General features: G+C 53.4%; 1 protein-coding gene across 2 annotated transcripts in view; it reads right to left on the bottom strand.

Moving 5' to 3' along the window:
- Positions 1-631: 631 nt before the first annotated feature.
- Positions 632-12,099, bottom strand: part of Arhgef4 (Rho guanine nucleotide exchange factor 4) — a 91,747-nt gene continuing 80,279 nt past the window's right edge. The window contains exons 1-10 of one of the 2 annotated variants that reach the window (XM_032900911.1): positions 10,625-10,938; positions 7,621-7,800; positions 6,622-6,801; positions 6,303-6,482; positions 5,501-5,733; positions 4,977-5,106; positions 3,052-3,183; positions 2,343-2,586; positions 1,689-1,766; positions 632-1,210 (exon numbers count right to left, since the gene is read on the bottom strand). In XM_032900911.1, coding sequence (XP_032756802.1) covers positions 1,059-1,210; positions 1,689-1,766; positions 2,343-2,586; positions 3,052-3,183; positions 4,977-5,106; positions 5,501-5,733; positions 6,303-6,482; positions 6,622-6,801; positions 7,621-7,746 — 1,455 coding nt within the window. In that variant the 5' untranslated portion in view covers positions 7,747-7,800; positions 10,625-10,938 and the 3' untranslated portion in view covers positions 632-1,058. Of the gene's footprint in view, positions 1,211-1,688; positions 1,767-2,342; positions 2,587-3,051; positions 3,184-4,976; positions 5,107-5,500; positions 5,734-6,302; positions 6,483-6,621; positions 6,802-7,620; positions 7,801-10,624; positions 10,939-12,099 lie in introns of those variants that run through there. The other variant, XM_032900910.1, reaches the window with a different exon arrangement.

The following is a 12,099-nucleotide window of genomic DNA, read 5'->3' as shown; positions in this document are numbered from 1 at the left end:
TGGGGCCTCTGCAACAGTGACCCTAGCCACTTTAGGCCACTTCTACCAGAATCCTGAAGCTGTGGCCTAGTGAGCAGTGTCTCCCCTAGGCCGAGAGCAGAAGAGGAGAGGCAGGACACCAGCCCCAGGAGGGATGACAGCACACAGAGGAGGAAATTGACACACACCAACAGCTGACCAGCAGCCAGGTCACTTTTCATTCGTTTCTTTATGAAATTAAATGTGGCTTTTGGATTAGAGAAGATGCAGCGCAAGAGTGACTCCATGCTTCCAAGTCCTGTGGGCTCTGCACCACGCAGGCCCGGCCATGTGCCCCACAGGGAGGCCGTCCACTCTGGGCCACAGAGTTCAGTCCTTATGGCTTCTCACACTTACTAGGGTAAGGCAATCTTTCTGTGTCATCAACAGTTCTCCAGTATTGGAGAAACAACACGGCCAAGGTCATAACGAACAGGGAGTGGGTGTGTGTGCGCGCACAGCCACCCAGCTACGGGGAACTGTCACTAGCCCGGAACCAGGTACACAGGTGACTGTACGGTTTTGTTCTCAACACACGTCACAAGTAAAGAGGATGTCGGGCAGCCAGCAGTGCCTAGAGGGACCAGGAGGCAGGACATCTATGGGTGGAGATAGCTGCAAGTGCGCTGGGGGCCTGAACAGAAAAATAAGGAGCAGAGGGGCACACACCTGCTTTGGCAGGTGGCTCATGGGCACAGGTTTTGGTCTCCTACCCAGAGGAAACAGGAGTGGAGATGAGATTCCCAAAGACTGTCCAGAGCAGATGAGCCATGTGCACAGCCCGGCCACAGGCTCTGAGCTGCGTCGTGCAGGCTTACCATTGACGGAGGCTCTGCACAGGCCCAGAGTATAGGCAGAGGCTGGTACCCGCACACTAGCCGTGGGAAGGGGCCGGAGGCAGGGCCCAGACTTCATAGCAGCTTGCCGCTGTGCCTGTTCACTTCCAGTTTGTAAAACAGGCAGAGGGCCTGATGGTGTAGGCCTCAGAGAGGAAAGGGAGGGTCCACAAAGTGCTGTCAGGTTGTCTGACGGGTACTGGCTCACTTGCGGAAGGGCGCCAGTCGGCTGATGCTGTGCCAGAAGTTAGACGGCTTCCGCCTGGGCTCTGCTAGCACCAACACCTGCTGCTGGGGCCGGCTGGCAGGCAATGATGGATGCTTGTGGCGGGTCAGGTATCCTGGCCTGCCGACAGCTAGACAGGGAGAGAGACCAGGGGTCATGGGTAGAAGAAGATGAAGGGGCCCGTTTGTGGGTTCAGCTGTAGAGCCTCCATTGGAGTAGTTTGCCACACAGGACTGGTTTCCCAAGGGGCTAACCACAGCACACAGGATCCCAAGTTATCAATAGTTTTTGGCCTGAGGGCTGGCGAGGGCCACTGTCGAAGGCAGGGAATATCTGCCTCTATCTGTGGAGTTGGAGAGATGGCTGGCTCACAGGCAGCTATGACACCTATCAGCAGCCTGGGGAGGTGAGCTCTGTAACTCCTGGAGGTCAGAGAAGTCAAGAACTCACCTATGGCCCTTACCACCTCTGGAAACACAGACCTGTAAAGGGCAGAGTGGACATCTCCAAGGATGCGGGTGGCTAGCTGCCATTGCTTTTGAAGTTAGAGAGGAAAACAGTCAAGGCTGGAACTGCCCAGGGGTTAGGATGGTTGGTTCCCCATTTACCTTTAGGCTTCCCTGTGGCTTGCTGCTTGCTGGCATTCAGCATGGCCTGCTTCCTCTGCAGCTCAGTGATGGAGAAGCCTGGAGGGAGGGTGGATGTGAGACCCTGTCTTGCCTTCTTCAGTGCTCATGTGCCTGCCTCCCTAGTGCTATCCTCCTGGTGTTCCATCCCTGTCACCCTGAGACAGCCTGGCATGACAGAGACTTCCCTCGCCTGCTCAGCCATTCTGTCCTGCCAGCCAAGAGAGAGAACGACGATCTCTAGGCCACTGTTTCATTTCTTATCTTGACCCTGTAACTCCTTTTCCCACTTCTCTAATATCTAGCTTCTTTCTTTCACTCCTTCGGAGGCTCCCAAACCAAAGCATGAAGCTGGTGACCAAGGAATGGGAAAGGCTTCTGTAGTCCCCACCCCATGTTCTCTAGGGCTCCGTGGGAAGGGGCTCCCCAGGTCTCAGCAGATAGGCACATAGGGTGAGGTACTCCCATCACACTCAATGGGGTTGACCACAGAAATGGCCACTTCTACCAGAGGGGTGTGCCAAGAGGTTTGGGCAGCCTCACTTAGCCCTAGGGTGTTGGGTCATTCTCAAGTTGGCCCTGACAACCTGGTATGTGGGCCCCAGTGGCTAGGCAAGGCCCAGGAGGATCTCCCACCTGTCTCCTGGTCCAGCCGCACCTGCTCCCTCTCTCTGGCAAAGGCCTTCAGCCAGCGCTGCTTCTGTTCCGGTTTCCTGGCACATAGTAAGTGGCTGTCTCCCGTGGTGCCACAGTACAGACGGAAGGCATTCTTGACGCTCACATGGAGGTCTCGGTCCTTCCCATCTTCCACATCTACCACCTCCAGGTCATCCATGTCCAGCCGGCCCTTGTAGTACAGCACATCCCGGCGGAGCAGATCCTGCCAGATGCTGCCCTGATCAGCCAGGGAACTGATCCATGCCCAACTCCCATCCCTAAACCACTGACAGGACATGTCTTTGGGGGTACACATGGTATGGTGGGCAGAAAGTCACAGAAACTCCCATGTGGTGTGGGAGAGAGCAGAAAGAACAAGGTTTTGTGTATGGGGCCATTGCACCATGATTTGAAAGAAGCAGAAGCTAGCAGTAGGGAGGCCAGAGAAATCATGAGACACAGAAGCAGAGGCTTGCAGAGGGAGACATAATCTGAGGAGCAGGCAGGGACCAGGTCAGGAAGGGGGGTGTTCTCAACAGCACACTGTTCAAACAGCTAAGGGCCTGACTGGGGCTCCTGGAGGCACCGAATGGCCAAGGTGGAATCTGACAGGCTTTTGGCCTCTAGACAAGAGCCCCACCGCCCTACTCCATGGGACTGGTCTGGCAAGGCAGGGTGGTTTGGATACCTTTTTACAGTAGATGAGCTGGCGGTCAAAGAGAAAGAACATTCTCTGCTGACTCCTGGCTTGAGGCTGTGTAACACGGGTCAGTTCCCCCGAGTGGATGAGTTCCGAGCTCCTGACCAGGAGATCTTCCCCCTGAGTGAACCCCAAGGAGAGCCGTGAGGTAAGTGCAACAAACCAGAGGCTCCACTTCCCGCCTCCGTTGGCGAGTGGGCGCCTTCCTGCTGTCTCCTGAACTGAGTGAGGTAGGTAGGACACGGTAAGAGGAACACTCTTTAAGCCCAAAGGCAGCCTTGCGAGTGCGGAAGTGGGAGGAGAGAGAGGTAGGGTTGACCCACCCTTGTTGAGGACTTCATTGTAGCCACTGGCCTTCTGTGGCTGCCAAGCCCTGGGGATTTGATGTCACCGTGAAGTAAGTACAATGATTTCATAGAGTATGAAACAGTGTTGAATATGCTTGTTGGTTACATTGGAAATATTGTGATCTATTGCATTAAATAAAATACTAAAGTTCATTTTAACTTTTTCATTTTGTGTGGTGTGTTGTGTATCCACGTGTTTACATCTGTGCTTATATGTAGGAGCCTGGTGGGGGAACAAGTCAACATCAGATGTCTTAATGACTTCCCACCTTTAAAAAAAAACACTTTTATTATGTATTTATTGTGGGGAGGGGTGAATGAATGCACACACAGCACAGAGGACCCCTTTCCACCAAATGGGCCCTGGAGACTGGCATGAGTTTGGGCAGCTTTGGCGGCAGGTACCTTTACCGGTGCTAAGCCATCTCACCAAGCCATCTCTACTTTATTTGTCGAGACAAGGGCTTTTCACTGAACTCGTAAAATCAGTTAGGCTGTGTGGCCTGGAAGTCTCAGCAATCCTCTTGTCTCTACCATCTAAGACCAAGAGACAAGTGTATCACCTCACCACATCCAGATATCTCTCTCTCTCTCTCTCTCTCTCTCTATATATATATATATATATATATATATATATATATATATATATATATATATATGTGGGTGCTGGGAATCTAAATTCAGGTCTTCTTGTTTGCATGCAGAGCAAGAAGGCATTTTACTACCTAGAACCCAAACCCACTCTTTTCCTTTTGGAAAATGGCTACTGGAAGTACAGACTTCTGGGCATGGCCCACACTGTCTTTTAAATGCTTTAGAGAAAAATTAGGCTCGGCAGGAGCTGCGGGCAGCCATCCATCTGGGGATAACTGCTTTCCAGTCCTTGGCCAGGCATAGACTCAGATCCAGGCTGCTGCAGTGCTCAGTTCCCCCTACCCAAGGGTTAGGACTCAGTGCGAGCACAGGGCCTAGGATTCTGCTTCATTCCTTCCCTGTGCCTTATTCTGGTTTCCCTTCCGTTCTCATCCCGACAGCTGGCACGGCACAGAACAGCTCCATCTGGGAAGTGAGTAGAGGTGGCAAGGCCTGAGTCCTCCCAGCCCGTGCCTTTAAGGAGCAGGCAAATATAGTTACCAGTTTCACTTGTTGCCTTAGAAGGCAAGTCTCGCAGACATGGGGGTGAGCAACCCAGAAAAAGTGAGCAGCATTCAGTTCTAGTCCCACCATGGGCTCTAAACTCAACTGTTGAAAGGTCTAAAAGTCATCTAAAACTTAGCCGTCCATTCTGTCCTGGGGCAGAGGAACAGGCCAATGTGGCTTAGAAACACAGTTCCTTGGGTTAGGGCTGTCCCTAGGCTGACGGTGGCTGGAAGGCATGTGGTAGTGCACACAGGAAGGATACCATTAGGTGCCAAAGCGGAGGTGCCACAGATGCCCAGTGCAAGAGCACCTGTCTTCCAACAGCTCTAGGGAGTGCAGTAGGTCCCTGCTTCTCTCCCCTTCTGAGCAAGGACAGTTTTCAAGCAGAGACCCCACGGGGGTTTCTCTGGGCACCGGGGCCCTCACCTCCCAGTCCTCGATGGAACTCTGCCACTGAGCAATCTTGTCGATGTTTTCAAGTCTCCGTTTCCGTTCGTTGATGAGCTGGGCCACATTCTTCATGGCGTGCAAGGCAGCCTCGACATTCTTAAAGTCCCTGGGGTAGAACAGAAAGAAGAAGGGTGCAGCAAGCTGGGGAGCAGTGTAGAGTCCCCAGAGGCTGTTGCATGCGTAATCACCCTTAGCGACAGCCCTTACCACTCAAGTACAATAGCCCTACTTTCCTACATAACTTCTTGTATATACTATATATACTTTTATATATATTAATATATATACTACATATATTACTTCCTAATATACTACTGATGTATATACCCTTTCCTATTCCAGTATAGATCAAGGTCTTGCTTTACCTACCCTAAGCTATTTCCAGTGCCTACAGCAGTACCCAGCATTCTGCAAATGGCACCTACACTACACATACTCCGTTTGCTGGCTGAGGGCATTCAGTCTCAGGCAGCTCCCCGTCCCCGCCTTGTGCCCTCTACCTGTGCTGGGGGTGTGTATACTTGAGCAGCTCGGCCAACTGGAGGGGATACTTGCAGATCTTCTGCACTGGGGTCAGCAGGAAGCCATCCAGCGAGATGTCAATCATTCTTTGCAGCAGCCGGCAGGCCTCAAAGAAGTACACGTACTTGCTGAGCTTGGTGAGCCGGGAGAGCTCCACGCAGGCATTGGGGTGGTTGTTGCAGTACTCCGAATAGATCTGGAAGTCTGCTTGCTGGGGGCACAGCTGGAGGTCAGGATGGCTGTCTCCTGTTTCCCCAGGCAACAGGCCACAGCCATAAGGTGAGCGGGTCAGGAGCCTCCGCATCTTATACGGGGGTTTTATCTACTTTGCTGGGTACAAGCTGTATGTAGCCATTCCAGGGATGGGAGAAAAAAAAAAATCTGTGATATGTCTGCCTATCCTTGGAGCCACACTCGGCCTTCTTGGTAGGGCTTTACGAGATGGTCTGATTGTGCCTCTGTTTCTATTTTATTATCTTTTAATGAAATCAGTGGTGCTGATCAGGAAAGAGTATCAAGGCTAAACAGGTGAAGCCTTGGAAATTGGAGAGACTCCCTTAATTTGCTTCAGTAGAGGACAGACAGTCTGCCCAGGAAGGCTAGTAGCTTTTTTATCTGTGAACCTGGTGTGGAAAGTTCTGGGGAAAGAGCAAGTGGCCTGGGATACAGCAAAGGTGCCAAGCACAGAGAAGTAGAGGTGGGATAGGATAGGGGGAGGCCAGGCACTGCAGCCTGTTAAAGCTTAGGGATCCTGTGCAGGATGGGTCCAGGCGCACTCACATGTTCCAGAAAGCAGGCACCTAGCTCGCTCAGGTGTGGCCGCTCTGTGTTGAATTTCTGCTCCAAAGCCTTCACAAACGCCTTTTGGCATCGATAGATGTCCTCGATGTTCCCAAAGATAGTGCGCAGTTGCTCCTCACTGAACATATCCTCCCGCTTGCGGCACTGGCGGACGTAGCCCTAGGGGTGGGGCGGAGCCAAGCTCTCTGGGGACCCACCTGTGTACCCCCACCACAAGCCACGCCCTCTGCACCAGTTCACCACGCCCTATGACCTCGCCCATCCCATTCTAACCTATAGCTCTGCCTCCACTCCTCACCTCGCAGATGTCGCGAAGGTGCTTGATGTAGTCCCGCTCAGTACTGAGGATCTCATTGATGACATTTGTGCGCATCTGGTCCTTGCAGCTCTGGGCCTCTGGGCCGCTGTCATCGGCCTCTCCAGCCCCGGCCCGCGGGGCCTCGTAGTCGTCCGCGGGCTCATCCTGGTTCACGCGCAGCTTTGGACAACAAGGCAAGGCAAATTAGCGCCTGCCATCTTCTGGTCAGTCCCTGAATTCCACTCCAGGTCATCAGACGCTAAGGCCAGTAGCTGCCACAGGACACACAGGTCCAAGGGCATGGCCACAATTTCCCTGCGGCTGCCTCTTAGACACAAGGCCAGGGCAGGAGAGGGTGAGTTTGATGACAGCAGCTACTGTCAAATTCACTCAGTACACTTTGTTCTCAACAGGGGTTGGAGCAAAACACTGGGAATTTCTGAACCAGACCTATTCATCCTAGGGCATCTAGGTATAGGAATTCATGTGCCTAGGTAGAGACCTTGCTATATGGCTAGCCTAGCAATTTATGAAAGGGTAGGGGGTCGGGGCTCTGCACACGAGTGCCTGAGAACCAGGGGGAATTCTCTCCCTCTGCCTGGCCTTTGGGAGTCTGAATCAAGAGTTCTTCTCTGGTGACCAGATGCAGCCTAAGATTGGAACTGGGGTCATTTGTCCTCTCGGGTATGATCTCGATGTCTATGCCTCCTCCCAGGTTTCTACCCCTCAGGGCTGTGTGTATGTTTCACGGTCCCCACACACTCCAACCGACACCATGGTGCTTAGTGACGGATAGGAGGCATTAAAGTGGTGGTATTCTGAAGCATCTCGTTCTTACAACCTTAACCTGCTCTTCTCTTTGGCAAGCAGGGGCTTGGGAGCAGGGGACTGAATGTCTGTGTCACAGTCCCAATCCCCTACCCATCCAGTCTGAGGCACCAAGTAATAGCAAACACGGAGAGGGTGCAGTCCACGTCCCATGCCTGGAGCCATACATACCCGTACAAAGCTGGCAGGGAACCATCCCTCTCCATCTACAACTCGGCCCCACCACCATTCTCTGTTGGTGGCATCCATCACTTCGATGACATCCCCAGCTTTGAAACCCAGCTCCTGGTCATCCATGGTGACATGGTCCCACAGGGCTTCAGCACACACCGCACTGCCATCACTGATGAGCTGGAGAGAGAGACAAGGCCCGTAGGTCCGTGAGGCAGGGCTGCCCTTTCCTCAGTGGCCCCGGAAGGGATCCTGGCCTGCTCTACAGAGAAACGAATTAAGTTTCCCTCTAGGCCAGCAGCTCTTCTGGAGGCAGGGCTGTGCCTAGCACATGCCTAGATTGTCAAAGCTCAGTGAGGGAGTACAATGGCAATGACTGTCGTGTCCCCTTCCCTCCTCCTTCAGCTCGGTTGAGTCTGTGGCTTCAGCTCCGAAGCCCTACGCCAAGATGTTGGGCTAGGGATGGGACATGACAATTGGCAGTGGCTGCTACCTGCTCTCCTAGGCGGCCATTGAAGAGAGGGACTCACTCCGTGTGCAGGTTCTTGTGGGTTTACATGGCCTGTGAAGTCATCCAGCTAACAGTGCTGTATTACCAACGACAAGTGCCCACCATGGCAGCTGGGCCACATGGGTGTGCTTCTTTAACCCTTGCAGAAGGAGCCATACAACACCATCACTTCGTATTGCAGCCCAGGCACTAGCTCCTCAGACCTGAGACCTGGAGGGCCGCTTTAATCATTCCATCTGCCTTCCTTTCCTTCCTAGGTTGGAGATTAAATGGGCGAATCTTGTAGCTACTGCCGAATCAATCACTACATCTGTCTGACAGCTCTATGTACTGGGCTCTTTCTGCCCAGAGGACTGGTGAGGGTCCTCTCCTCACTGTATAGCCTGCCCTTGACCTTCCAGGTGGTCCTCATGGTTGGAACTCTGTCCCCCATCCATTGGCTCCCGTTTTTCTGTTCTGTTTCTGCTTTAAGAATAAATGGCTCTGGTGCCTTAAGGTGTGTGGGATGCATGTGGCCTCCTTCCTGGACAGCCTAAGAACTAGACTGCATATCCCCCAAACAGATCCCCCCACGAGCCAGCCCTTCCCCTAAGCTGTTCTACACCCTGTTCGCTCCCCTATTGGCCTCTCTGGGTGCTTCCATATTGGAATCCTGGAATCAGCCCCAGAAGGTATATTTCCCAGGAAAATGGGTAGCACCTCTACCCCAGAGCCAGACCCTGTCTTAGAGGTCTCTATGCCCAACGCCCACAAAGCTCTGAGTTGCTCCTAAGGACAGTGGACCTCCTCCAACCTCGGACTCGTTCCCTCTGTAGCAATGACTTTCTGCAGATGACTCTGGCTGCCACACACGTGGGATAAGACAGGCGGCCTCAGCAAGGCCACAGGAGGAGCCAGTCTGCTGCAGGCCGGGAGCCAACGCACCTTCTGCGGTAGACTATCATGTGAAGCCTTGAAGGATGTAGGGAAAGAAGAAGTAGAAGCCCGTGAAGAGGGGCCATGGTCCTGACCTGGGCTCGGGAATTTAGGCTACAGTTTAGGGGAGGCAACCTAGATACTCTATATGGCCCAGCTTCCTGCTTAGTATGAACTGGGTGAGGTGTCTCCCTCTGTCCCTGGATTCCCTCAAACAAGCGCTGAGAGGAAGGAAGGAAGGAAGGAAGGAAGGAAGGAAGGAAGGAAGGAAGGAAGGAAGGAAGGAAGGAAGGCAGGCAGGCAGTCAGTCATAGCCTCGCCTTCCTCTCATTCTCCAGTGCTTGTAGACATGTATGGATCCTGTTCTGCTAAGGCAGAGACCAGGGTCCTGGGTGGCATTAGAGCCAAGTCCCACAGTGGCCCTGCCCAGTCATGTGGAAGCCTGTAGGTGTAGGAAAGGTGTTGATCCTCAATTTGTTTCCAAGCACAGAAAGCCCCAGATAGACACACTGATGTGTCTGAGCACATCCTCCAAACTCTTGTGTCTCCCATCAGGATCCCAGTAAACAGAGTCTCCCCGCTTCATGGGCATCACACATGGAAGGCTCTACCAAGCTCAAGCTCCAAAATGAACCATTTCCGTGCCACTGGCAACCCAAAATGTGGCTCCAAGAGGCCAGAAACACTTATAGGGTATCAGAAGTAAATCCCGGCTACAGCTAAGTTCATTTCTCTGCAGAGCGCCCTCCCTGGGCCCCACCAGGTGCACCTGCTCCTTAGTCTGGTATCTGCCTGGCAGTAGGAGGCAGAGGCTGGATGGATCCTTGCCTCTGTGGTGGAAGGATATCCGAAGGCAGGCGGAGCTTGTTCCACTGCCCAGGTTAGCTCAAGACTAAGATAAGCCAAGGGCAGGGGCAGAATTCCTTCCTATTCCTTGAGGGACTGGCCCTAAGGGAGGGTAAAGCCTCCAGGCTGTACCTCAAACTGACCCTTCCATCACATCCTGTAGCACATCACCCTACTACCCTCCTACGTCCTGTATGACTCTCGAGTGGAGTGGTGGTGCCTTCTCACGAAGCTGTCCCTGAGCACCGGAAGTGGTGGGAGGGTGTGTTCAGAGTGGCTGCTGCAAGTCAGCCGGCAGCAGCTCTGCCCTAGGAGACTGACTGGCACTTTTTAAGGCCTAAAATAGCAAAAATGCAGGTATCACGTGCAGAGGAGTCCAGATACCCTCTACCAGCCTCTTGCAGAACCCACACAATACATGCCCTGTTCTCCCATGCACACCCTTTCCAGACATCCTCTGCCAGCAGGATCTTCTGCATCTTCAGTTAGAGAGAGACCCGCCATGTTGTCCCACCCCCACCTTCCCAGCCTCTAGGACAGATGAAAGGCCTTTTGGGCATGTGTGCCACCACGCCCCTCAGCCACCTTCAAGGTGGCATCCTCAGGGAGGAGTGGGAAGGGGGGGGGCATCTCCAGACCGGCCTTGACTGTGAGCACATGAAGCTAATGGGAGTCGTCGTCTCCCCCTCCCCCACGTTCCTGCGGTGACAGCAGCTGGAAGGTGCCACTCACCCTGCGTGGTCCCCCGCGGTGCCGGGTGCGCACAGCTCAGCGGAAGGCCAGTAGGAATATCAGCACGGCATTGATGAGGACCAGCAGCGCCAGCACAGCGGAGACCACCACGCGCTGGGCGCCCGGGGGCAGGTTGCAGCGCAGCAGGGCGCGCAAGGCGCCACCGGGCGTCGTGGGGCCACGCCGGGGCTGCGGGGGCCTGGCCATCACGCCCGGCCAACCTCCGGGCTCCTACCGGCGGGAGATCCCAGCTCAAGGCTGGAGCCCGAGGCGCTGGAAAGGAGGCGGAGCTGCCTGCGCTCACCCTCCTGGCTCCTCCTTCCCACACTGCTCGCTGAATGAGCAGGCAACCCGGGCTCTAGGGGAAGCAGCGCGAAGGTGCGGCAGAGGGGGTGGGCGGGAAGGGGCTTGTTAAAGTCACCTGATTGCTGATTGCTGAGGCTCTGGGTACATTGTGATCTGCCCAGGGCACTTCCCTGAAAGGGATCAAAGACTGATGTCCTACACAACGTTTCTTCCTGGTTTTGGTCCGACCAGGTACACAGATGACCATGGGAATCCTGGAGGGGATGAAACTGGTACTTAAGCTCAGGCAGTCTCTGGCGAGCCAGAATGTGTGGCCAGATCGCTGTGGGGCGGGGTGGGCCTATATGTTTTATCATATAGTCCAGACTAGCTTAAAATTCACTTATATAGATGACTTTGAACTGATCTCCCTACCTCTGCCTCCTCAGAGCTAGGATTGCGTGTATGTACCGCCCATGCTGGGTTTATGTGGTTCTGGGGATTGAACTCAGGTCTTCACGATTGCTAGGCAATCCCTGAGGCAAATCCCCAGAGGGCCAAGGTTTCTTAATACTAATAACATTCACTTCACAGATGAGTAAGTGTGCCTCTGAAACATCAGACAATTGTTACACATTTCACCCAGCAAAACAGGGTGCCAAGAAAGGATTTGAATAGGGTTCTGATCAATCAACCTCAACTACCAGAGCAGGACTGTTCACTTTTAGACATGCAGCTGTCTTCTTCACTGGCAACACTAAACAGAACCCACAACCTCAAATGGGCAGAGGTCTCAGAGTTACCAGCATGTCCCTCTGAAACTGACTGTAGTGTAGACGTATGAACATACAGCAAAGGAAGCATGGTGTTCGTGTGTAGGTGACTATATATTCAGATACCCTAGTACCTGTGACCATCCTACTGAAAGAGCCCAGGGGTGTGTGCAATGTGCATATTTGTGTATCTGTAAGGAGAGACATTTCTGTAGGCATGTGTGTATGTGTGGGTATGTCTGTGGATCTGAAGACACTGTTTTCTGCATGGGAGGTATAGCCTGGACCATCTATTTGGGGGGGGGGTTCTGCCATTTTGAAGAAAGTCTTGTATACCAGGTTTGTTTCCCATTCCTAAAGGGGTTTAGGGAACGTGGTGATTTGAATAAGATGTCTCCAGTAGTCTTGGGACCTGTG

This window comes from Rattus rattus, chromosome 4, assembly GCF_011064425.1.
Source record: "Rattus rattus isolate New Zealand chromosome 4, Rrattus_CSIRO_v1, whole genome shotgun sequence".
In the NCBI taxonomy this organism is placed as follows: Eukaryota; Metazoa; Chordata; class Mammalia; order Rodentia; family Muridae; genus Rattus; species Rattus rattus.
The sequence above is the reverse complement of the archived record's forward strand: the minus strand, read 5'-3'. Positions and strand labels throughout refer to the sequence as shown.